The 26,558-nt window shown below is 42.2% G+C and overlaps 1 protein-coding gene, 1 long non-coding RNA gene and 1 pseudogene across 2 annotated transcripts; 1 reads left to right on the top strand and 2 right to left on the bottom strand.

Annotated features, from left to right (window-relative positions):
* Positions 1–2,787: 2,787 nt before the first annotated feature.
* On the bottom strand, positions 2,788–3,636 carry LOC122050231 (proline-rich receptor-like protein kinase PERK2). The gene has a single exon (XM_042611155.1). The coding sequence runs from the start codon at positions 3,634–3,636 to the stop codon at positions 2,788–2,790; it is 849 nt and encodes a 282-aa protein (XP_042467089.1).
* A 6,481-nt stretch (positions 3,637–10,117) lies between these two features.
* On the bottom strand, positions 10,118–21,822 carry LOC122053580 (annotated as a pseudogene).
* LOC122051244 lies at positions 16,238–17,068 on the top strand. Its single transcript, XR_006131404.1, has 3 exons — positions 16,238–16,292; positions 16,825–16,882; positions 16,988–17,068. It is a non-coding gene; the product is annotated as an uncharacterized LOC122051244 (long non-coding RNA).
* Positions 21,823–26,558: the final 4,736 nt, after the last annotated feature.

The following is a 26,558-nucleotide window of genomic DNA, read 5'->3' on the forward strand; positions in this document are numbered from 1 at the left end:
CATATTTGATCTTAGTCAAAAAGCTGAGAAAAGTATAATTTTTAACATCATACTTAATGTTAGCCAAAAAATTAAGAAAAATATACTTTTTAATATCACTGACCCAAGATATTTTTAACACCATACTTAATGTTTCCACAAATTGTCAATTCTAAGATACGAGACTAAAAATAACTCTAGATTTCTAATTGATTAATGAGAAAAATTCTCAATAATGCGCCACATCTAAATCTCGTACTCTAGTTCACTAATTGATGCATTTGTAGAAATTACTAATAAATCTTAAAATTATTTTCTGTGTGAATAACAAAAAGGATATTAATGTACTTTTATTTTAAGCTTCACTAAAATTAGTAAGTAAAAGAGGAAGATTCTTAATAAAATAATAAGATAATATAGATTAACAAGAACATCCATACATGTTAATAACTATTAGAGAATCTAATTATTGAACCACACAAGGCAACAATGCAATTTCAATTAAAAACCCAACAATACATTCAAACAAAACATTAGAGAAATCAGGACGATACTTCTTTTTCTTCTTCAAAAAAAAAAAAAAAAAAATAGCATGATAGTTTTCTAAGAAAAAAAGAAAAGAAAAGAGAATCATTGATTGTTATTATTAATGTTTGGATTATAGGAATAGGAATGTAAATAAGAGAATAAATTCTTGAAATTGGGTAATAACTCATTCTCATGTACCTCTCCTTCAATGAGTCATTACCCTATTTTCATCAATCAAAATATTTCCTTATTCCAAAAATACCTTTGACCTAAAACTAAAATTTTCTCTCTTAATATCAAAATATATTTATTTATTTTTTCTTTCATATCACTTCTCTCTCCTTGTTCTCTCTCATCATATTTTCTCTCTCATCATTTTATCACATACTTTCTCTCTCCTTAATCTCTCCTATTACACTCTCTTTTCTCTTTTTTTCTCATTACACTTTCTCTCTCATCATACTTTCTCTCTCCTCAATCTCTTCCATCGCACTCTCTTCCTTCTTTTTCTCTCATCATACTTTCTCTCTCCTCAATTTCTCTCATCACACTATCTTTTCTCTTTTTTTCTTATCACACTTTCGCTCTCATCACACTTTCTCTCTCCTCAATCTCTCTTGTCACACTCCCTCTTTTTTTTCCTCAACACACTTTCTCTCTCCTCAATCTCTCCCATCACACTCACTGCTCTCTTTTTTTCCTCATCACACTTTCTCTCTCATCATACTTTCTCTCTCCTCAATCTCTCTCATCACACTCTCTCCCCTCATTTTTCTCATTACATTTTCTCTCTCTTCATCCTCTCCCATCATACTTTCTCTTTTCTCAATCTCTCCCATCACACTCACTGCTCTCTTTTTTTCCTCATCACATGTTCGCTCTTATCATACTTTCTCTCTCCTCAATCTCTCTCATCACACTCTCTCCTTTCAATTTTCTCATTACATTTTCTCTCTCTTCATCCTCACCCATCATACTTTCTCTCACATCATATTTCTCTCTCATCTTCTCTCATCATGATCTCTCCTATCACACTCTCTTTTCTCATTTTCTCTCATCACACTTTCTCTCTCTTCATTCTTTCTCATCACACTTTCTCTCTCATCAGACTTTCTCCCTCATCATTATCTTTTATCGTATTTTTCTCTCACATTTATCTTTCTCTCACATTTATCTTTCTCTCACATCTAATTTTTTCTCTTATTTTCCTTTAAGGGTAAAAAGGGAAATTTTGATCTATTCCGATAGAAAATATGCAACTAACCAAACATTGCTTTTAAGAGTGATATTCATGTTCATATCCATTCTCATTCCACAATACAATTGATCCCGTCCGGAAGCTGAGTCAGACGGACCGTCGGGTGAGGTGGCGAGAATGTTGACGAAGTCGCGACGTCCCGGAGGGGGGTGTGCTGAGATGGCTCCCGTGTTGACCAAGTCTTCAAAAGTCCTCTGGTCAACGCTACCTGCAGCCAGTGACCGAGTTGGCCCGGCCCCCGGTACCCCCAAGTCTCGAGGCGGATCCAACGAATATATGAGTAACCGGCTAATGACATAATAATGAAATAAATAAGGGGTGAGTACGGAAAACGTACCCTGGCCCAGGGGGGCGCCCTCGGATGGGACGCGGCTAGGATTGTCGCGACCCGGAAGAGTAGATGACTCCGATGAGGCTGGAGAGCTGGATCTGACGACGAGAAGCTGAACGAAGCACGGACCCGGAGGACGAGCTGCAGGTCAGGATATAATGCTGGTACGCAGACTGGGACACGAGATCGGTACGTAGATCGGGATAAGACACCGGTGCGGAGACCGGGATAAGAGACCGGTACGCAGACCGGGCTACTAGGTCGGCACACAGGCCAGGACCTGAGGTCGGCACGCAGGCCGAAAAACTAGGTCGACACGCAGGCCAGGACCTGAGGTCGACACGCAGGCCGGAAAACTAGGTCGGCACACAGGTCGGGACACGAGGTCGGCACGCAGGCCGGAAAACTAGGTCGGCACGCAGGCCAGGACCTGATGTCGGCACGCAGGCCGGAAAACTAGGTCGGCACGCAGGCCGGGACACGACACATTAACAACAAGAGTAGCACATAGGTCGGAACACGGTGAACAAGCCAGGTCAGCACTAAGTCGGAGCACAACAACGACACGAAGACCGAGACACCAAGCGGCACGAAAGCCGGGAACACCATAATGACACGCAGATCGGAAGCATACGACGATGAGGATTCTCAAAGGTGGCAACACTCAGCCATCGTGTGGATGGGGCAGCGGCTACAGCACGGACAGGTTGATAGCGTCGGCACGGCGAAGGTGGATATGGACAGGCGTGTACAGTGCCGGTAGCGGCGCGAGTCTCGCGTCGTCGGCCGGGGAGAGGAAAGAAGGCTGTTGGCCACCTCTTTGGTCATGGCAGCGTGGAAGAGAGGGGGTGGGGGCAGCTGGCGGTTGCTGCCGGCAAGGAGACTGGTGGCGTCGAGAGGAGAAGAGGTTAGCGGCGGTGTAGAGAGGAGCAAGGCAGGGAGAAGGAGAAGAAAAGGAGGCGGAGCTGTGGCAGGCGTCAACGTCGAGAGGAGAAGAGGAAGAGTCGTAGCTGGCTGCGTCTTGATGAGGAAGAAGAAGAGGTCGGGCTGTGGCCGGAGGTTGACGAGGAGGAAAACAGCCGCTGGCTGTCCTCGGCGCCGGTGAGGAGGTGAGCGTGAGGGAGAGAAGCTGGGGTGTCGCAAAGAGGAAAGGAAGAGGGTTGGCAGCTGGCATCGGCTCCGGCGAGGAGAGTCTCCGGCGAGAAGCATGAGGAGGAAGGAGGAGTTGGCGGCTTGGTGGCAGCGCGGTGAAAAGGAGAGGAGCATAGGCAAAGGCCGGCGGCAGGCGTCGACTCCGGCGAGAAGCATGAGGAGGAAGGAGGAGTTGGCGGCTCGGTGGCGTCGGCTGGAGCAGCAGCGTCCCGGGGAAGAACAAGAGGGAAGCGACAGTGTCGGCTCCGGCGAAGGGCGAGAGGAGGAAGAAGAGAGAAGGAGAGGTGGCGGCCGATGGCCGGCTTCGGCGCCGGCGAGGGGATGGTAAGGAGGAAGAAGCTGTTGGTGGCGGCGTGAATTCCACGAAGCAGCCCCTTCTCGCATGCATGCTACAGTGTCTCCTTAAAGCCCTAGCCTGCCAAAAGACCAAAATGCCCTCCTATCTTCCCCTTATTTCTTCTCTACCCCCTCTATCATATCCGTATCACAAGTCTCCCCCTCAAGTCTAGTCGAAGGAGGCGCAAGTCCGACTGACTAGACCCATCCGAACAAAAAACAGAATCGCTACTGAATGCAAAGTCACATCGCAGGTCTGTCATATAACGTCGAACGAGTAACTGGGGACGACGAGTACCCGATAGAGCAACGAAAGGAATAAGCACTGGTCGAGAGACAAAAGACATATCGAGCGAGTAGCCGAGCGATATGAGCGAGCTGCCGAGCGAATGCCGACCGACCGACAGTAAATCACGATCTGACAATAAAGAACATGATGGGCGCGCAAAATCGTGGGCGCGACCGAGCGAGTGACGATCAAGCGAGCACTTAAGCGATAGGCCAGTCAGCATAAAGCGATTAGCTGAGTGGTACCAGCGAGTGATCGAGCAAACGGCCAAGCAACAGCAATGAGCGAAACGTGAAGGGCAGAGCGACAAGTGAGCGGTGAATGTCGACCCAGCCACAGCGGCGAACGAAACGTGGATTGTGAGAGCCGGACAGAGCGGTGAGCGAAGAAAATATTATGAGTGCACGACAGATCGGCAAGTGAGCAATGAGTACCAACCGTGCCACAACGGTGAGCGACCTGTTGAGGCTGAGTGTCGGGCAGAACGGTGAGTAAAGCGAGTGCGATGAGGGCCGGTCAGAGCGGCGAGTGCAGCGGTGAGTACCAATCGAGCCACAGCGGTGAGCGACCTGCTAAGGATGAGTGGCGAGCAGAGCGGCGAAGCGTGCACGATGAGTGCCGAGCCGAGCGGCGAGTGAATCACGTGGGATGGGTGCCGGGCAGAATGGCGAGTGAGCGGTGAGTGCTGACCGAGCTACAGCGGTAAGCGAAGCGTTAAGGATGAGTCCCGAGCAGAGCGGCGAAGCGTGCATGATGAGTGCCGAGCAGGGCGGCGAAGCATGCATGATGAGTGCCAAGCAGGGTGGCGAAGTGTGTACAATGAGTGCCGAGCAGAGCGATGAGTGAAGCGATGAATGCCGACTGAGCAACAGTGATGAGCGGAACGTGGGAGCCGAGTGTCGTGTAGAGCAGCGAGCAGAGTGAGTATAATGGGTGCCGGGCAGAGCGACAAGTGAGCAGAGCGAGTGCGGTGAGTGTCAGGCAGAGCTGCGAGTGAGTGATGAGCGCCGACCGAGAGGTCGTTGGGCGTGAGAGCATGCTCACTTATAACTCGCACTGGGGCGAGAGTCTAGGACCCTGACCGGGAGGTGCTCTGGAGGCTTAACTAGTACTCGATCTGGAGACTTGTGACCCAGAAGCAATCCGCAGGCCTGACAAAGAAGCAACCTGAAGGTCTGACCCTGCCTTGATCTGAAGGTCTAACCCAGAAACAATCTGAAGGCCTGACAAAGAAGCAGCCTGAAGGTCTGACCTAGCCTTGATCTGAAGGTCTAACCCAGAAACAATCTGAAGGCCTGACAAAGAAGCAGTTTGGAGGTCTGACCAGGAATTGATCTGAAGGTCTGACCAGGACTTGGTCTTTGGAAGACCGAATGAGCATTGGTCTGACCGCCTGACCGAGAAATCGTTAGTGATACTCTGATCCGAGACCGAGGGTAATACTCTGGTCCAAGACCGGTGGTAATAGCTCAACCTCAAACGGGGGAGGATAAGCCCTGAAGCACATAGAAGCGAAACCTGTAGCAATATAAAGGGACAGAATCTTTATCATACCTTATCATAAAGTGATGCCAACCGACTGAGGATCCGTTTCGGTCCCTCAACTCCCGAATACCCGTGGAGCAAGGGGAGAAGAGAATAATCTGAGCCCTGACCGTCAGAAGTCTAGGACTACCGACCTGAAAGGTCGTTGGGCGTGAGAACAGAGCTCACTTTTAATTCTCGCATGGGAGCCGACCTGGAAGGTCGTTGGTCGTGAGAGCAGAGCTCACTTATAACTCGCACTGAGGCGAGAGTCTGGGGCTACCGACCTGAAAGGTCGTTGGGCGTGAGAACAGAGTTCACATTTAATTCTCGCATGGGAGCCGACCTGAAAGGTCATTGGTCGTGAGAGCAGAGCTCACTTATAACTCGCACTGAGGCGAGAGTCTGGGGCTACCGACCTGAAAGGTCGTTGGGCGTGAGAACAGAGCTCACATTTAATTCTCGCATGGGAGCCGACCTGAAAGGTCGTTGGTCGTGAGAGCAGAGCTCACTTATAACTCGCACTGAGGCGAGAGTCTGGGGCTACCGACCTGAAAGGTCGTTGGGCGTGAGAGCAGAGCTCACTTATAACTCGCATGGGAGCCGACCTGAAAGGTCATTGGTCGTGAGAGCAGAGCTCACTTATAACTCGCACTGAGGCGAGAGTATGGGGCTACCGACCTGAAAGGTCGTTGGGCGTGAGAACAGAGCTCACATTTAATTCTCGCATGGGAGCCGACCTGAAAAGTCGTTGGTCGTGAGAGCAGAGCTCACTTATAACTCGCACTGAGGCGAGAGTCTGGGGCTACCGACCTGAAAGGTCGTTGGGCGTGAGAGCAGAGCTCACTTATAACTCGCACTGAGGCGAGAGTCTGAGATACTCCGGTCCGAGACCGGTGGCGATGGCGCTGGTCCGAGACCAGTAATAATACTCCGGTCCGAGATCGGTGGCGATGGCGCTGGTCCGAGACCAGTAATGATACTCCGATCCGAGACCGGCGGCGATGGCGCTGGTCCAAGACCAGTAATGATACTCCGGTCCGAGACCGGTGGCGATGGCGCTGGTCCGAGACCAGTAATGATACTCCGGTCCGAGACCGGTGGCGATGGTGCTGGTCCGAGACCAGTAATAATAGTCCGGTCCGAGACCGGTGGCGATGGCGCTGGTCCGAGACCAGTAATAATACTCCGGTCCGAGACCGGTGGCGATGGCGCTGGTCCGAGACCAGTAATGATACTCCTGTCCGAGACCGGTGGCGATGTCTCGACCCTGAATGGGGGAGGTAAATGATGATGTACTACGGTCCGAGACCGGTGGCGAAAACTCGACCCCGAACGGGGGAGATAAGAAATCCAATAAGCTGGTCTGAGACCAGTGAAAACCGCTCAACCCGAACTGGGGAGATATGAAATCCGATAAGCTGGTCTGAGACCAGTGAAAACCGCTCACCCCCGAACGGGGGAGATATGAAATCCGATAAGCTGGTCTGAGACTAGTGAAACCGCTCACCCCCGAACGGGGGAGATATGAAATCCGATAAGCCTTGAAGCTAGTAAAAGCGAAGCATGTAGCAACATGAGGAAATAAAGCTTATGTCATACCTGATAGCGGTGCGGTGCCAATTGACTGCGAATTTGTCTCGATCTCTCAACTCCCGAATACCCGTGGAGCGAGGGGAGGAGATGATAATATGAGCCCTGACCGCCAAAGAGAATGAAACCCATGGTAATATAGGAGAGCAGAGTTCATAAAAGTAAAGGCAAGCATAGCACTGTGGGTGAAGGAAGCCGAACCTGTATACATAAGAAGATGCAAAACAGGTGGAGAATACAGAGCATATAATAGCAATAAGGTGAAACGCCTATAACAGTAAGAGGATGCAAAGCCCCATGGTGAAGGGTACAGGGCCTGTAATGGTAAGAGAATGCAGAGCCTCCTGATGAAGGGTGCAAAGCCTCATGGTGAAGGGTGCAGAGCCTGTAATGGTAAGAGAATGCAGAGCCTCCTGATGAAGGGTGCAGAGCCTCATGGTGAAGGGTGCAGAGCCTGTAGTAGTAAGAGGATGCAGAGCCTCATGGTGAAAGGTGCAGAGCCTGTAGCACACATGATTGAGGAACTGGGCCCCTGGCCCCTGATCGGAGAGTAAGGTCCCTAGCCTGTAATCAAAGAGCGAGGCCCCTAGATCCTGATTGGGAAATGGTACTGCAAGTCTATGATCGGGAAGCTATGTCCCAAGTGTATGAGTGGGGAGCTGTGCCCCTAGAGTATGAGCGAGGAGCTGTGTCCCAAGTGTATGAGCGGGGAGCTGAGCCCCTAGTGTCCGATCAGAAATTGAAGACTCTAGTCTTTGATCAAGGAACTAGGCTCTTACTCTTTTATTAGGGAAATATAGCAGTTCCTATAATCGTAAAAAGAGAGCGGAGCTTGTAGCGTACCTGATCGGGAAGTCGTGCCAACCGGCTAAGGGCTTGTCTTGGTCCCTTAACTCCCGAATACCCGTGGAGTTAGGGAAAAAACGTAATGGAAAAACTAACCTGTCGGCCAGCTGAAGCTCCCTCAATTCCTCGACTCCCGAATACCGGTGGAGTGAGGATAGAATATAATATATGCGTCGAGATACTCCAGGATTGTGATAATGGCAGAGAACCTCCCGACGTCGTCCATCTTCACATTCCAGAACAGATGAAGAGATTCCCACAGACGGCGCCAAATTTGATCCCGTCCGGAAGCTGAGTCAGACGGACCGTCGGGTGAGGTGGCGAGAATGTTGACGAAGTCGCGACGTTCCGGAGGGGGGTGTGCTGAGATGGCTCCCGTGTTGACCAAGTCTTCAAAAGTCCTCTGGTCAACGCTACCTACAGCCAGTGACCGGGTTGGCCCGGCCCCCGGTACCCCCGAGTCTCGAGGCGGATCCAACGAATATATGAGTAACCGGCTAATGACATAATAATTAAATAAATAAGGGGTGAGTACGGAAAACGTACCCTGGCCCAGGGGGGCGCCCTCGGATGGGACGCGGCTAGGATTGTCGCGGCCCGGAAGAGTAGATGACTCCGATGAGGCTGGAGAGCTGGATCTGACGACGAGAAGCTGAACGAAGCACGGACCCGGAGGACGAGCTGCAGGTCGGGATATAATGCTGGTACGCAGACCGAGACACGAGATCGGTACGCAGATCGAGATAAGACACCGGTGCGCAGACCGGGATAAGAGACCGGTACGCAGACCGGGCTACTAGGTCGGCACGCAGGCCAGGACCTGAGGTCGGCACGCGGGCCGAAAAACTAGGTCGACACGCAGGCCAGGACCTGAGGTCGACACGCAGGTCGGAAAACTAGGTCGGCACGCAGGCCGGGACACGAGGTCGGCACGCAGGCCGAAAAACTAGGTCGGTACGCAGGCCATGACCTGAGGTCAGCACGCAGGCCGGAAAACTAGGTCGGCACGCAGGCCGGGACACGACACATCAACAACAAGAGTAGCACATAGGTCGGAACACGGTGAACAAGCCAGGTCAGCACTAAGTCGGAGCACAACAACGGCACGAAGACCGAGACACCAAGCGGCACGAAAGCCGGGAACACCATAGTGACACGCAGATCGGAAGCATACGACGATGAGGATTCTCAAAGGTGGCAACACTCAGCCATCGTGTGGATGGGGCAACGGCTACGGCACGGACAGGTTGATAGCGTCGGCACGGCGAAGGTGGATATGGACAGGCGTGTACAGTGCCGGTAGCGGCGCGAGTCTCGCGTCGTCGGCCGGGGAGAGGAAAGAAGGCTGCTGGCCACCTCTTTGGTCATGGCAGCGTGGAAGAGAGGGGGTGGGGGCAGCTGGCGGTTGCTGCCGGCAAGGAGACTGGTGGCGTCGAGAGGAGAAGAGGCTAGCGGCGGTGTAGAGAGGAGCAAGGCAGGGAGAAGGAGAAGAAAAGGAGGCGGAGTTGTGGCAGGCGTCAACGTCGAGAGGAGAAGAGGAAGAGTCGTAGCTGGCTGCGTCTTGATGAGGAAGAAGAAGAGGTCGGGCTGTGGCCGGAGGTTGACGAGGAGGAAAACAGCCGCTGGCTGTCCTCGGCGCCGGTGAGGAGGTGAGCGTGAGGGAGAGAAGCTGGGGTGTCGCAAAGAGGAAAGGAAGAGGGTTGGCAGCTGGCATCGGCTCCGGCGAGGAGAGTCTCCGGCGAGAAGCATGAGGAGGAAGGAGGAGTTGGCGGTTTGGTGGCAGCGCAGTGAAAAGGAGAGGAGCATAGGCAAAGGCCGACGGCAGGCGTCGACTCCGGCGAGAAGCATGAGGAGGAAGGAGGAGTTGGTGGCTCGGTGGCGTCGGCTGGAGCAGCAGCGTCCCGGGGAAGAACAGGAGGGAAGCGGCAGTGTCGGCTCCGGCGAAGGGCGAGAGGAGGAAGAAGAGAGAAGGAGAGGTGGCGGCCGATGGCCGGCTTCGGCGCCGGCGAGGGGATGGTAAGGAGGAAGAAGCTGTTGGTGGCGACGTGAATTCCATGAAGCAGCCCCTTCTCGCATGCATGCTACAGTGTCTCCTTAAAGCCCTAGCCTGCCAAAAGACCAAAATGTCCTCCTATCTTCCCCTTATTTCTTCTCTACCCTCTCTATCATATCCGTATCAACAATAATTCTCATTCCGATTCCTATTCCTAGGAAAGAACCAAATACCCTTTAAATTTAACTTTATTTCGGTGCCATTAACTTCTCTAAAACCCCTCAGAAATCAAGCATTCACTGGACTTGTAGAGATTCCAAATCCTAAAGGAAATAGAGGGTCATAGTGTGCATCTCCAAAGTTCATGGGCAGCTGCTCAACGGACTTAAACCATGTCCTTGGAAGCTTTCCTGTAAATCCATAGTCGCCAAAGAGCACATCAGCCACCCCCCGGCCTTCGCTTCCGGGAAGCCAAGCTGCCACGAATGCGTCAATCTTGTCGATGACCGGTTCAACCACCAACGGACGACCGGAGATCATGATCACGACACACTTGACTGTGGCACACACATTTCTGATCAGGTCCAAGCCTGGTTCAGGTACAGTAAGATTCAAGTTGTCCCCAAAGGTTTCTGCATATGGTGGTTCTCCGACGACAACAATGGCATATGAGAAGTTGTTTTGCTCGAGGAAGGAAGCGTCGGGGTTTTCAGAGAAGACTATGTTTGTGCTTGGGTCTACGGTGGCTTCTATGGCCTCAAAAATTGTAGTTCCTGAAATGGGTAATTTAGGATTTTATCAAAACTGAAGTGTAACCAAATTGAATGTTGTGCATTACCAGTTATGTTGTCGTTTCCACTAATTCCTTGCCAAGCAAATGTCCAACCACCACATTGATAGCCCAAGTTATGGGCATGGCTTCCGGCGACAAGAATGCTCTCAGTCTTCTTAGGCAATGGCAGCACTGGGCCTTCGTTCACCTTTCCATTTTTCAAAAGAACAAGCGACTTCCGAACAGCTTCTCTGGCAAGTTCCCGGTGTTCCTGCATTGATATCATTCACAAATTTGACACATTCTAGTCCCATTTAGTTACATTAACAGTCAATCTTTCGAAACAATGGCACCCTGTACCTGGCTGCCCAAATGATCAACTAATGAGAGATCAGGGTAGGGGTTCTCGAATAGGCCCATCGTGAACTTGACTCGAAGTATCCTTCTCACAGCGTCATCGATTCGGCTTATCGGAATGTTGTTGGTCTGCACATGGTGAGTCAGGCCATTGATGAACTCCGTGTAATTAAAAGGGATCATAACCTGCAATGCAGCATGGAAGAAGGTATCATCTAACTTGCTAGATATTCGAAAGAGTTCGAATTGGTAAATAGAAATTGATGAAAGAACCAAAAAAAATACTTACCATATCGATGCCTGCAGTAATTGATGCCATAATGGAATAAGAGTAGTTTGAATATGGAGGAGAAGTGATCTTATCGATTCCTTCCCAATCCGATATCACAAAGCCCTGCAAAAGGACTCGGTTACATCTCTGAGTTCAAATGTAATTTTCGAGTTAAACACTCAAGTGGATCAATTACCCTAAACCTCAGCTTGTTTTTGAGGAAATTAGTGATTAGAAACCGATTAGCATGCATCTTTTCTCCATTCCAGCTCGAATATGAAACCATTATCGTCGATACGCCTCGGATAATAGCATGGTAATAGGGAGGCATGTGGATACTAAGAAGTCCATGGAAATCCACAATGGTGTTGTTTTCATTGATACCCTTGTTTGTTCCACCATCTCCTACGTAGTGCTTGGCACATGCAGGCAGCAACATTTTTCCTGTGGAATGAGAATGGAAGAAGACCGATCGAGAAATTCGACAAACTAAGGGACATAAAAGTTGGTCATTGAGTTAAAACTTCTTACCCGCCAGCAACAAATGGAACTCCTTTTTGAGAATTTGCAGGAAGAGTTCCCTGTAAACCGTCGATCAACGATGTCATTTCTTCAACTACTTGTGTATCTTCGCTGTAACTCTCATAGCAACGGCCCCATCTCGGGTCTCTACAGACCTACATGCACAAGCCCAAGAATGCCAAGAGCAGCAGCATTATTTGCACAAGTTTACGAGATATCGATAAGATCGAACAACAGAGAATCCAAGTAGGAACGAACCGCAATAGTAGGAGCAAAAACATAAGAAATGCCGGATGCTCTGACTTCGAGAGCAGTGGCAGCTCCAATTTTCCTCACAAGCTCTGGATCCCTATTCAAAATTACAAAATTAAATTGAAACATCTGTTCATCAACAATAAATTTATTGTTCAGTATAAACTCTCAGTTAAATACATACTTTGTTCCTATGGACGACAATCATCAGCCTGACAGAATTCATATATATAGTAAAACCTTATAAAGATGAACTAACAATGATCATGAGTATTCCTAGGCGACCAACATCTAAACCCTAAAGAGGTTTGAATCTCAACCCTATTGCTTGACCAAGGGATAGAGTTCATCAAAAATACAAATCTGATAACAATGACGATCGCCGAAAACTTCCCATGCATGCTCACCTTGTGGCTCCAAGGCCGACATTATGAGGGAAAATAGTGGCTCCATAGACAGCATTGTGGCCATGAACTGCATCAATGCCATACAGAATTGGAATCCCAAGCCTTGTAGACAGTGCTGCTCTCTGCATCTCACTTACCATGCTGCACCAAGTAGCAGCAGAAGCCTGAGGACCAGGAGGACTTCCACTCAGAACACTACCTGCACGCCATAAAATTTCCAACTACCCATAAAACCTTAATTTTTCACAACAAAACAGATAGACATGAATTGACTCCATTGTAAGAAGAAGAATAGGAAGAGTCTAAGGAGCGCGATAATATAATAAATCTTATGGTTCTGTGATATTTGTTTTTAAAGATAGTATAATATAATGTATAAGAAGTGGTTGGTGATCAATTAATAAATAATATAATTATTTTAATAATTATAACAGAATCATTTTAATAATTATTAAATTCTAATACTAATTTGATTTGATCTGATGATTCGATTTAGTTAATCTTGGTATATTGAATGATTTTCTTTTACCTCCTGATAAATTTAACGGAAGATCTTTGACGTTGTGTTTACTTACTAGCTTGTTGAAATATTGTCTGGATAATGACTTAATAAAGATATTAGCGATTTGATCTTCATCAAAAATATAAGAGATGGATAACTGTTGAGTTATTACATGTTCACGAACAAAATGAAAATTAATTTTCCTATATTTTGTATAACATGAAAGATTAGATTAGTTGTAAGATATGTTGCTCTAATATTATCGCACTAAATTTTTAATGCATTATTTGATGCAAAATGAAGTTTAAAAAGAAGTGATTTAAGCCAAATAATTTCAGATGTTGTATTAGCTATAGTTATATATTCAGCCTCAGTGGTTGAATAAGATATCGTAGGTTATTTTTTCAAATTCTATGAGATAAGATTTTGTCCAAAAAATATTACATATTTACTTGTAGATCGTCTGTTTTCAGGAGAGTTTACCTAATCTGCATCGCTATATACATGTAAATTTTGAGATGATTAACGATATAAAAGAAGTCTATGTAAAATAGTACCTTTAAATAACGAAGCATTCTTTTTACATTATCCTATTTTTGCTCAGTTGAAGCATGCATAAATTGACAAACACAATTTAATGAAAAGGTAATAGCAGGTCGTGTGATAATGACATATTATAAGGTTCCAACAATGCTTCGATAAATCTATTGATCAGACAAAGCAGGAAGAATGAAATTGTAGAGTTGTTTATAGTAATTGGTGTAGAAATTGGATGCACTCCATCCACTTTGGCTCTTTGGAGAAGTTCAATAATATATTTGATCTGAAAGAGAAGATAGTCTTTTTCACGTGGAATAAGTTCAATACCAAGAAAAAATTAACATTATCCAAATCTCACATAGAAAATTCTTGATTGAGAAGACTTAATAAAGTTATGATACCTATGTAATCATTGCCAGTTATTAGGATGTCATCCACATAAATATGGAAAAAATATCATAGATCCATTGCTATATTTGGAATAGAGACGAGTAGGTTTTTGATCTAGAAAATCCTTGAACTTGTAACCAATTAGATAATTGATGAAACCATGCATAAGTAGTTTGTCGAAGACCACATAAGGATTTCTTGAGTTGACAAACATGAGATGAAAATTATGGATGAATGAACCCAAGTGGTTGCTTCATAAATATAGTTTCCTCAAGATGACCATGAAAAAACACATTTGAAATGTCTAATGTCGTATATGCCAATTAGAACTAATAGTTATCGATAACAATGGTCTGACAGATATAATTTTGATGAATGAGCTAAAAGTGTCTTTGAAGTCAATACGTGATTATTGACAAAATTCTTTGGCTACAAGTCAAGCTTTGTGACGTTTAAGAGAATCATTAACTCGATGCTTAAGACGGAATACTCATTTAGAGCCCACAACATTCATGAAAGGAGTGCGCGGAACTAGACTCTATGTTCCATTGTGAAGAAGTGCATCAAATTATGTAGCCATTGCACTACACCAATTTGGATCCTTATTCGCTTGTATAAAACAAGTTGGTTCAATAAATTTTGAAGAGACCACTAGAGCTCGTGTAAGGGGATGTCGAGTTGTCATTAGTGGACATCGTGCATATATGTCACTTAAGGGAAGCATGCGATGAGGAGGATTATCATCTGAATCACTTGTTGATAGTGATGAGGAAGTAGACTGAGATGGTGATTTTGATGATGGACTTGTATTTTCTAAGGATCTAGAGCTACAAAGAATATTATCTTCGACTGCTGAGACTTCTGATATTGGAACAACAACTTGAGATGATTCTGATGGTGTAGGGGAGTTATTAGAGAGCTCCAGAGCAGGACCTAGGATGCCATCACTTCCTACAATGTTAGGTGACATTAAGAAGATAACACTTGCATCTAGAGGAGAAGTTGAAGAAACCACTAAAAAAGGGAATAAAGACTCATCAAAAGTAACATGTCATGAAATATAAATTTGTCCTGCTAGTATATACAAGCAATGATATCTATGGTGTAAATACTATAACTAAGGAAAACACAATATAATGAACGAAAGTCAAGTTTGTATTTAGAATAGAAGTATAACCACAGATAACACGCACAACCAAAAATTCGAAGAAAAGTATAGTCTAAAGTCTGATTATAAAATTTTTCCAAAGGACACTGATGATTGAGTAATGGGGTAGGAAATCAATTTATAAGAGATATTGCAGTGAAACGGCTTTATCCCAAAATTTACTTGGAATTGATGCATAATGGAGAAAAGCTAAGACAGTTTCAACTATATGTCTATGTTTTCTTTCAGCATAACTATTTTTCTCTAGAGTCACTACAAGAAAAACCCTCATAGACATCGGTGGAACAACAACGGTTTTAAGCAAAAACCGATGTCTTTGAGTATTTTACACCGGTTTTTTCAAAAATCGGTGTCTATGAGCCCAGATTTTCGCTCATAGACATCGGTTTTTTAGCCGATATCTATGAGCGCCTTTTTTTTGTTAATAGACACCGATTTTAATAGCGGTTTTTTAAACCCGGTGTTAATGAACCAAAAATAATAATTTAATTTTTCCACCAGCTACACTTCACAAAGTTCCCTCCAAACCTAAACAAATATCGCGCCCCTTCTCTCAGCCTAAACCTAAACCTAAACCTCCGACAATCTCTCTCAGCCTCATCTCCCTCTTCCCCTTCGATCCACGCCCCTTCCTTCTTCCCCTTCGATCGATGCCCCTTCCTGGATCGACTCCCTTTCCTCTCCCAGGATCAAAATCATCTGCTTCGGTCCTAAGCTCGTCCGATCCTCTCTTCCTCCTCCTCCTTCCTCTCTTCGCTCTTCCCAGCTAAGGTAGGGGCCGACGAGATCTGAACAGCGAGAGGACGCCCACGACCACCATGGCACGGTTGGTCGGCAACGTGAGGGAATCCGAAGGAAGAGAGAACAACACCGAGATCCAGGAGCTCGTACATAGAAGGGGCATCGACTTACTTCCTCCTATCCCTCCCCTCCCGCTATCTCCCCTTCTGCGCCAGATCTACCTCTCCGGCAATCACGACCTCGCCTTCGTGGGCGCCCTTCCGACGGCTCCCCCTTTGCCGCCACCTGGAGCGGGAGCGGTGGTTCGAGGGGGAGGGGTACGAGGTGATGCACGTTCAAGGCAGGCGGTGGAGCGGCGACATGGGCGGCCGATTTAACCCTAAGAAAGGCATGGCGTTTGAGGGTTCCATCTTCGACGCCGGGCCGATTTTTGAGTCCTATGGCGTAGCTCACGGATAGGCAGGTCGATTGCTCGATTTTTGAGTTGGCCATCATCATCATCTCCCTGTTGCTGGAGAAGGGACTTCATCATGTCGGGGAGGTGAGTCAGAGCTTCACTTTGTCTGATATGTGTTTGGGTATTTTTCTTGACAGGAAAGTTGCTCAGGAATTTAATTTTTTTACTATAATTTTTAAAGGAAAATTATGAGGCGTTTGTCTCAATCTTGATCTATGTATGTATGTATTGGGAAAAAAAATCTAAACTATCTTGATCAGGATGAACTTGGTTTGCGAATACAAAAAGTTGTTTTGCTTTGTTGTTTCTTTGGGAGTTATCAGTAACATCAAGAAATTAAATGAAGCGAAAGCGGTTTCTTTACGAGTTATCAGTCATGTTTCACGAGGAAGCATGGTTTTATAAATTCTCAGTTTATATCTTAAAGATTAATCATCTTTCAGTTTCTGGAATGTCTGGGGCTGCAAGTGAGAAATTGTCCTGATAATTTCATACTTCAGATCCTTGAATGGCTTATCTTTTTCCTAGCTTGGAATTATGCTACTCCATCTTGTCCTGCATCAGCATCATTTTCTCATATGACTGACAGTTACATCTGCTTTGACTTCGTTGTCAGTGGTTTATCAAGAGGCAAAAGAGAACTCTTTTTGAAGTTCTTGAGAAGGTGAAAGCCGGTAAAACCAGAAAGTTCATACCTAAATTGGAGCACTCTTTCGACGTGCATGGTATCCGGAATAGATGAATTACTGTAACTCTGTGATCCATTGTGGTTTTCGCAGAGTTGATGATTCTCGGCTTCATCTCCTTGCTGTTGACGTTTAGTCAGGACCAGATCGCGAAAATCTGCGTGCCAAAGGCAGTTGCAAATTCTATGCTGCCATGTCGCCCTGATGCAGAGTCAACTTGCAGAAATAAAAGGCGGCTGCTCACGCTGGTGCTGACGGAGTCACACCTGAAGCGCAGGATTTTAGCTGCTGGTGGTTCAGTGGTTGAATGCCCCCTAGTGAGTAGTGCACAGCAACTTCCAATTCTCTGATTGTTTGGTTGAAAATAATCTATTGTAAACAAAATCTAAGAAGCTTTCACTAAAATGTTCAGTTGTGATCACTTGTAGGAAAAGGAGCAACTAATTACTGCCACAGGCTTGCACCAGTTGCACATTCTGATCTTCTTTTTGGCTGTGTTTCATGTGGTAAATAGTGCTCTTATAATGGTCCTTGGAAGAGCAAAGGTGAATCTGCAGTGACAGAGTAGTGGATTACATTATGTATCATTCTGAATAATTCCATAGCATTGCCTGAGGATGATTTAGTTTAGCTGTTGCAGTATCCACTTTGCATTGATAATCTTCTCTTGGGCAGATACACAGATGGAAGGACTGGGAAAAGGATACGACATCGGCTGAGTATGCCTTCGCGACTGGTATATATATGTTCACTATTCTTTATTGTATTGTTGCAAGTCCATAAGTCATCATTCCATCAAACTTTGCCATCAACGCTAACAATTTCCATTTTACATTTATGAGTTTGCTGTTACGAGATCACAAAACTAGATAATTATTTTGGCAGGTCGATTGCTTGAACAAGCATCCTACTACTATTTGCTTTCCATCCCACCAATGTTATGCAAGTATGGTTTTCATCTTGTTTTGTCTGGAAACTGTTACTACATTTCTGATCAGGTACTCGATTGCATGTCAAATTTATCTTCATATTGAAACTTGTGTCTCAGATATTTAAAGCATGTTCAAAATTTTATGTGCTAATTGTAAAACATTCATTCTGTAAAATGTAGAGACAACATGTGATTCGAGCTTACAGGAATGCACTCTTCGTTTACAGAGAAAATGGTTAGAGTTATATATCTAATCATGTTCACTACAATGTTGGAAGGTTCTCTATGCTTTGTTTGTATATTTGTGCATTTATCTTTGATGCTTTTGACCTTATCTCCTTCCATTTACTTACATGGTATTCTTTTATTAGAGTTCTTGATTTGGCTATCAAGCATATGCTGGAGGTTTTGACTTGCAGTCATCTGTCCCTAGCCACACAAAATGCATTCCTTAATGAATTTTCCCATGTTGTCCAGGTACTTCTATAGATTCTTCCTCATGATATTTTTGTTTAGTAGTTCGTAAATCTTAAAATCTTGTTATACCTTGATTCATCAGAGCATGGGAATGAAATTTGAGGTTTACAATCTTCGACTACTTGTTATCAATATGGCCTCACTCAAAGTATTTTATTAAGATTTTCGAACTTACACATCACCTTCAGATTTAAGTTAGTTGCTTGATTTTCATTGTCTTTGAAGGACTACTGTTATTATATATTTTCCTGGTTTCTTGTCATGGTTATTCCTTATCCTCTCTCCTTTATGTACTTTCTTTTGCTTTAGATGCTAGAACAAAAAGCAAACTAATGCTTTGATTGAGGTTATGAAAATTCATAATTTTTTGTGCTCCAGAGACAAATTAATTCGTAGCGATGGATTTGGGTTCAATTCCATCAATAAGAAAAATGAAAAACAGTACTAGACATGATTTTGTTTAAAAATTCATGCGGGCTATGAAGAATGCTCCTAAACAAGAAGACAACAACGTTAAACAAACATGTTAACAACATTTAACATCAAAATATTGTTGTAAATACATAAATTGATTTTCCTCATTATTATTCTTCTTCTCTGAACTTGGGATAAAAGCTACTGAGGTTCCTACACAATTGGGAGACTTTGCAAAATCAAAATAACTAATTTATTAGGTTGAAATGATAGATAGATGAGTGATCTCAGTCTTGGCATGACTAACATTTTTTTTTTTTTATGTTCGAAACCTTTCATTTTGTTTTGTATGGTTCTCTCTAAGAGCATGGACCTAGTTATCTTTTGACAGCTGAATATGATTCTTTTACTTCATTTGTAACTGCAAATTCAACTTTCTGATACCTTGTGAACCACTGAAGATCCTTATTGCAAGCATTGAAGTAAGCATTGATGTGGTTGAGATAAATGATGAATATGTCTCTTTTTAAGCATTTAAATTAGTCATCTTGTTACCTGGTGCTCTTACTACTTTTTCAACTATGATTTTTGGTCTTGGTTTACTAATATATTATTTATGTGTTCTTACAGTTTACAAATCTCAAGTACTCCAGAGTTGAAATTGATGAAGTGCGGTTCGAGTGGGCTGAATGCATGCTAGATTACATTTGAAGTGCGGTTCTACTTTGATGTGTTGTTAAAAGAATGTTCCACCTTGATTATGATATCTATTAGCTTTTGATGTAAAAAGAATGTTTGTGTTTTTGATGGATACTGTTGTAAGAAGAATATTTATGTAATTTGTGAATATTTGTGTTTTTTTTTGTTACTATTTCGGAAATCAAATTTGTACTAAAAAATACTGATATTACATCGGTTTTCCACCGCTGTAAAACCGGTGTTATTAACTAATATTACATCGGTTTTACACCGTTGAAGAAACGGTGTCGTTAAGTGATACTACACCGGTTAATAACCGATTCGAAAACCGGTGTCGTTAAGTGATACTACACCGGTTTTAACCCGATGTCTAAAATGACAGACTTTTAATATCAGCTTCATAGACATCGGTCGAAAATGAAATAGACATCGATGGAAAATCGATGTCTATGAAGGCTTTTGTTGTAGTGAGTGTGAGGGAAAGAAACTTGATGAATAATTCCACAAGAGAAAAAATGACGATGAAAAGCTTGATACTCGCCTCCCCAATTAGAATAAAGAGAGTATTTTATGATTAAAATATCATTCAACTTATTTTTTAAATGACAAAATATATCTAATAAATCAGATTTTCTTCTCATAGGATAAAGCCAAGTATATTTACTAAAATGATCAATGAAAATAATATAATATAGAAAAACTTCAGTTAAACAAGATAGATGTAGAGCTCTAAACATTCAAATGAATTATTTCAAGAGGGAATTTAGAAACATGCTCAGAAGAAGAAAAAGACAACTTATGACTTTTAAATTCCATGCAGGTCCTACATGAATAAGATGAGGTGGAGATAAAGGAGGTAGGTAAACCATACCTATTGATGATCGACTAGATAATGTGAAGAGAAGAATAACTAAGTCGAGCTTGCCAAGCTGGTTTATTTTTTGTGTTCATCAATAAAGACTTTGACTGAAGAGCTTTGGAGATAATAAAAATCATTTTTGATTCCCCCATAATACATGGTATAGTAGTACCTGTTCCTAGATTTTTTATAAGATAATGATTATAATGAAATTTAAAAAGGACATTCTTATCAAGACAAAACTGACGTGTGAAGAGTAAATTTTTAGCAATAAATGAAATATGAAAAATATTGCGCATGTGAAAAGTACGATTAGATAAATGAATATATATGTTTTCAGGATTAGTAATTTGGAAACATGAGTCATCACCTATTTATACCATATCTTAACTATAATATTTGCAACATGATGAGTTACTCCATTATCAATATACCATTCAGTAGATGAAAACTAGTATGATTTACCAGGAGTAGATATAGAGAAGAGTACTTTAGAATATGCTCGTGAAACAGTTGATTGTCTTAAATCTACAAGACCACCGATAAAATTTGTATCAAATCATCTAAGACATTGGATACTAATATGTTCAATATTGAGATAAATTTGATATCTTCTTTCAGTATCTAACATTCAAAATAAAAGTAAAAGAGAAAGACAAAAGAGGGAAGACTTCGTAGTTTTTTTTTAAAATAAAGAAAGAAAAAGTAGCGGGAGAAAGAAAGAATGCTTCCTTTTTTTGGAAAAAGAAAGTACAAAGGAGAAAGGAGAAGCAGGAAGATAAACGACAGAAAAAGCCAAAGGAGAAACAAGAAAATAAACGTCAAAAGAAAACTACGGAGAATACAGAGATTCCTATGCATGTTGGACTCGCCGGAGGTGATGGACGACGCCTTGAGGTAGAGGTTCATGGCAGATCTTAGCAGTGGATTCGTTGATGAGTCACGGAGGATATCGCCGGTGCTAGAGGCTAGAGCGAGGACTCAGATCAAGAAAATGATCCTTCAGGAGGAATGATCAGGAGCGGCGATGGAGGAGACAGATTGAAGCAAAGATCCCAGTAGCAAGAAATTGAAGAAGAGCTGCCCGTTTGAGATGGCCAGCGTCACACGAGGAATTGAAGAAGAAAAAAAATGTTTAAAGACAATATAATATATAATATTATATAAAAAAATATTTGATCAATTGAACAATTAATAAATAATAAAATTATTCTAATAATTATAATAAAATTATTTTAATAATTATTAAATCCTAATAGTACGGTTCAATCTTGTATATTGAATTATTCCCTTTTATCCATTAGGTCCTTAAATAAAATACCTATGAAGTAGTTCTCGATGGCTTCAGGAGTTGCATTGACTCTTTCGATTTGTGCCATCTGCCCGATTTTTTCAGCCAGAGTCATTCTTTTCAACAAGTCATTTATTCTCGTGTGGAGTGGTTGTTTAGGGTCTTTATATTTCACGTATTCTGTTGCTTCTCCTTTTACTGAAGAAGCACTGCAGGATCGCAAGAAGAAGAAGAAGGAGGATTCTCAAGGTTCCCATAATTTTAACCTGCAGAAAATTACAAGAAAAAAAGAAGAGGTTTGTGATGATTTTTCATGAGACGAACGAACATTCACAGAGACCGTTGGTAGTAAAAGAAAACTAAACAAAATCTAAGAAAAAATTTGATGCAGTAAAGGAAAAGAGACTGTGGCAAGGAATATTACAGTGGAGAGGCGACGTGAACAGAATATGGTGTTCGTAGTGGTGGTTGTGGCGATCGAAGGCTATGTATATTTATGTATAAATTGATTCTGATGGTTTAATTTAATTTAATTTCCTGACAAAAAAATATTATGTCATTTTATCGGGTTAAATTATCTCCCCGTTATGAGTAGGTTACCATTTTCTATGAGCACGTTAACATAATTAAGAAATGGATAAATACCGATTCAATTAATTGAATATTCGATGCTGTTGTTTCTTTTCCAGTCGCAAAATAATTGGCAAGGAATAAAATATTTCCGTACAAAAATAATTAGAATTTGTTGATACATATGGAGTGATTTGTGATTTTTTTTTTTTTTAACAAAAAAAAACAGGCAATTTGTTCAAAGAGATTTCAGAGAGAAAAGAACACCGAAATCGTAAGTATCAAATTAGATTAATTCTTATGTGCGATAAAAAAGGTATCACATAATTTACGTCCATGTTACATCTCCCCTTATTTGGTGTAGTTAGAATTTAGATCGATGATTCCACGATTTAAAAGATAAAAAAATCTCTTCAAAATTATTATTATTTTTTTTAAAAAGAAATATTTAGAAATATAAAAAATAGAAAAGGCATGATTAGCGTATAAGGGAATTTTCATTAATTCCTTCAATATTAAACGTTCTAGTTTGTTCTTCTAAAAATTATATTTATTTTATTGTTTTTTATCTTTCGTCCCAGCATCAAGTAGTCTTGGGCTTCCAAACGGTTGAGAGCCAGATAGTGATGTCAATGACTTTTTTTATATAATATTAATATTATTATATTCTAGTGTATATATATAATAATCCTTATTATATTATAATTTTATTGTTAATTAACTTCACAAATTTATTATTGAATATATCTTAAATACTCTCTAAATTCAATATTGAATAGTTTCCTCGGGTAATACGATCATTAAAATATGGGATGTTATCATATGAAATCTTAAAGTTGAAACTTAGCATGTCTAAATATGCTTTCCTTAAACCTTAGCCGACTAGTAGTCATCTATGATTTATTTTATTCATGTTGTTTTAGAGATAGATTGGGAGAGATGCTCGGCGAATGAATCATCTTTTATCACGTAAATCCAATATTGAATAGATAAAAAAATAGAAGATTAATAAGTAATTAATAAATTTAATAAATTAAAAGTAGAATAGTATCATGCCATAAAATTAAAAATAAATAGATTGGAAAATTATCTTAGAATAATCTCATATTGAAAATTTTAAATTAAATGAGTTAATTTATATGGAACACTACCATTAATATGATTTGATACCGTGATAAAGATGATTAGGCCTGAAACTATCGACCAAACTTGTGTGGTCGAGCGGGCCTCAAATGACTAGTTGGATGTAAGTGGTCGACCGGATATGAGTGCCCGACCGGACCTCCCAATCGGTAGTACTTCGAGACATTACTTGCGACGTTCATATGAGATTGAAAACTAAATGAAAACTTAGTCCACTACTTTGTCCGATTAAACCTACGGACCGACCGGATATATCACGTATCCCCGACAAAAGGGAGGGTTGAGTGAAGCAATGGTGGAACCAATCTGGATGATCTACCAGAGCTATGGGCTACGAGTGTCACTGTCAACACAGTCGCTCGGGCTACCTTCCACTGTTTCTATTTTTTTTTTTCTTTCCCTATTATAAATCCAAGTTTTTTTTTTCTTTCTCACCGCTATTGGCCCCTGGGCTATAGCCCGGGTGGCTCTTATCCCGGCTCTATCATTGGAGTGAAGAATGAGTTGTTGATCGACTTCTGTGAGGTTGAGCTGGCAATCTCTCGACTGAGTGGCAACCGATCGGCCTATAGTAGAACTTATATACCTATCATGTCGTACTCTTTTGGAAATTTATGCTGCAAAGGACAGAGAATATTCCGTCAGAAAATTATGCTTTGAAACTTCTAATCTGTCAAATCATTTTGATTTGTGTGCTCGTTTAAGGAAAGTTATCAGAAGTACTTTATGACATGCCCTTTCTAAGAAATACTTTGGAAAATGTGTAAATATTTTAAGATACGTGCGTAAGTATAACAGTAATACTATAAAAGGAGGTCTTTATTTACATGTGAAGATATGTGATGCTCTATAATTTTACACGTTCTTTGATACTGTTCGTTCTCATTATTCATCTCAAAATTGATTACCGATTTAGTATTGGAGGGTCAATACTGAGAATTTCTTCTTTGGTCCAGTACTAATGCTCTCAATGTTATACGATAACACAGATTATACATTTGGTCAATAATAGAGCAACATTCCCAGCAAATTTTTTTATCGCTTTCAGATTGGATAATTATTAAAATATTATTAAATAAAATGCTCTTCTTAAAAAATTATTAAAAAATTAATATTTTTTTAAAATAAATAGAAACCAATTCACTTGGGGCTCGATTCTTAAAAGAGATAGGCCCGTTGAACGTATTAATTAGCTCAGTCAGTTTGGATTCCTGATTCTAATCCGGCCTATAGTCAGTCCATCAGGGACACATTTCTTTTTCTTTTATTCAATTCTTTTAAATGAAAGGGATAAGAACTTTATTACATTTATATAATCCTGGAGTAATACAGAATTCATTTTCTTCTTGAAAAAACGAAGAATGGATACCCAATTTCCCATTAATTTACTTCCGCCCTTCAAATGGATGATAGATATCCTTTGTATGTGGGAGGATGAAAATAAAGATTAAAAAAAGTTTTATGTGTGATTTTGTTATTTCAAATATTTATTTCGTACAAAAGAATTGACTGTTTATCTTTTTGGTTGTTTATCAATTATAAAATAACAGAGAACATTGCAGTATGATTAAATTCATCTTAGATATTCATTATAATTTATATTAAAAAAATAAATCATGAAATCATATTTATTTTAATTTGTCTTTAGATTATATATAAAAAAATAAATCATGGAGTTAACTTATGCCTATATGATAAAAATATTTTTTTCTAAAAATATGCATCCTATTAGAAATTGACTTCTCATTATAATAAAATTATCTAAAATAATCGAGAACATACTATAAAATAACAAGTTTTTATCTACCCGAAATAAACTTTCCTTCCTCCTTCATTTTATTTTAACACAATTGGATTCAAATTTGGATAGTATCCAAAACAATTATGCCACTGCCCATAAGTTTTCACTAAAAAATAATATGGTTTCTCGACAAAATATACGGACAGAGTATTATTCCGTTAGTATATTTATGATATAGTCGATAGGATTCAATTTTCGTTAATAATTTTATTAATTTGGAAAAAAAATGGGATTACCAACAAAAGTTGAATTCTGTCGGTAATCTTTTGAGGGGATTCCCAGCGAAATCTAATTTTGATTGGTAATCCTCGATAGAATTCTAAATTTCATTAGGAATTCGTCAGAAATTCCAAAAATAAGATTAGGTACGGACCCTTCTACTCGCGAGCTCATATTCTGCTTTTTGGCGATCCCAACGATATCTCTCCTCTTCAGTGATTTTCAGGTAAGTTTTCTCCTTTCTGAGCCCTTTTCTCCCCTTCCCGATCTCCGTCGACTGCTAGCATGTGGTTGGCAGCTTTTTCGACTGCCAGCCTTGTGCTGGCGGCTTTGCTAGCCGCCAGCGTGCAGCCGACAGCTGTGTCGACCACCAACAAGTTGTCGATGGCTGTGCAAGCTACTGGCATCCAGTCATTTGATGGTCGGCTACTGGCAGTGTGGTTGGTCGTTAGCTTGCAGCTGGCTGCTTGACCGGATGGCCGCAAGCTCAGCAGGCCACTAAATCGAGCACGCTCCTATTGGGTCACTTTAGAGCTAAGAGAGGGGGGGGGGAGGTGAATAGCTTCTCACGCTTCGATGATGATGATTTGCAGTGGAATACTTGAAGTAAGCTTCTCACACTTCGACAAGTGATAAGTTTTGTGGTTCAGGTGCCTGAACCAGGTCTGGATTGAACCATCCCTCGACCAGGGCACAAGCTCGGGGCGCCCTGGCTGGCCCTAGGGGCCCAGGTCTTTTGCTCTGGCTCCACTCACCTGGATAATTTCGGCCATCCGAAATAGGGCTCACTCGAACTCATTTTCCGGCCTTTTCGAGCAACCTTCCGCTTCGGTTTTTCATCTCTTAAAACCACTGCGCGTTTCCTTCTCGTCCGTCAGCATACTCTTCTATAGCTCCTCGTCTCTCGGACTCACCGAGCTCGTTATCTCTTTTTCACGTCGTCCTTCTCGCAAGTTGCGTCTTTCACTCGACCTTCTGTGCTCCTAAATTCATGCACACTTAGATACAAGGATCAAACCACAACAAGATCTACCTTAATTTGGCTAATCACATCAAAACTACCACAGGGTACTTACACTAGCTCCACGCTTTTGCTAGCCAGTCGGCCTAAAGCATCGGACAAATCTATGGGATTAAGCTTCCCACTTCTCATGTGTCAATCTCCCATCATATAATCGGTTGGCTACAAGGCTGGATGGACTGACTCCAAGAGACAACATTATCAGATAATCACAACAACCTGTCAGAGAATAATAGCTA

Source organism: Zingiber officinale, chromosome 3A, assembly GCF_018446385.1.
Source record: "Zingiber officinale cultivar Zhangliang chromosome 3A, Zo_v1.1, whole genome shotgun sequence".
Taxonomy (NCBI): domain Eukaryota; kingdom Viridiplantae; phylum Streptophyta; class Magnoliopsida; order Zingiberales; family Zingiberaceae; genus Zingiber; species Zingiber officinale.

Coding starts and splice junctions, on each gene's coding strand:
- LOC122050231 (XM_042611155.1), bottom strand. CDS start 3,636: ATGCATGCGAGAAGGGGCTGCTTCGTGGAATTCACGCCGCCACCAACA.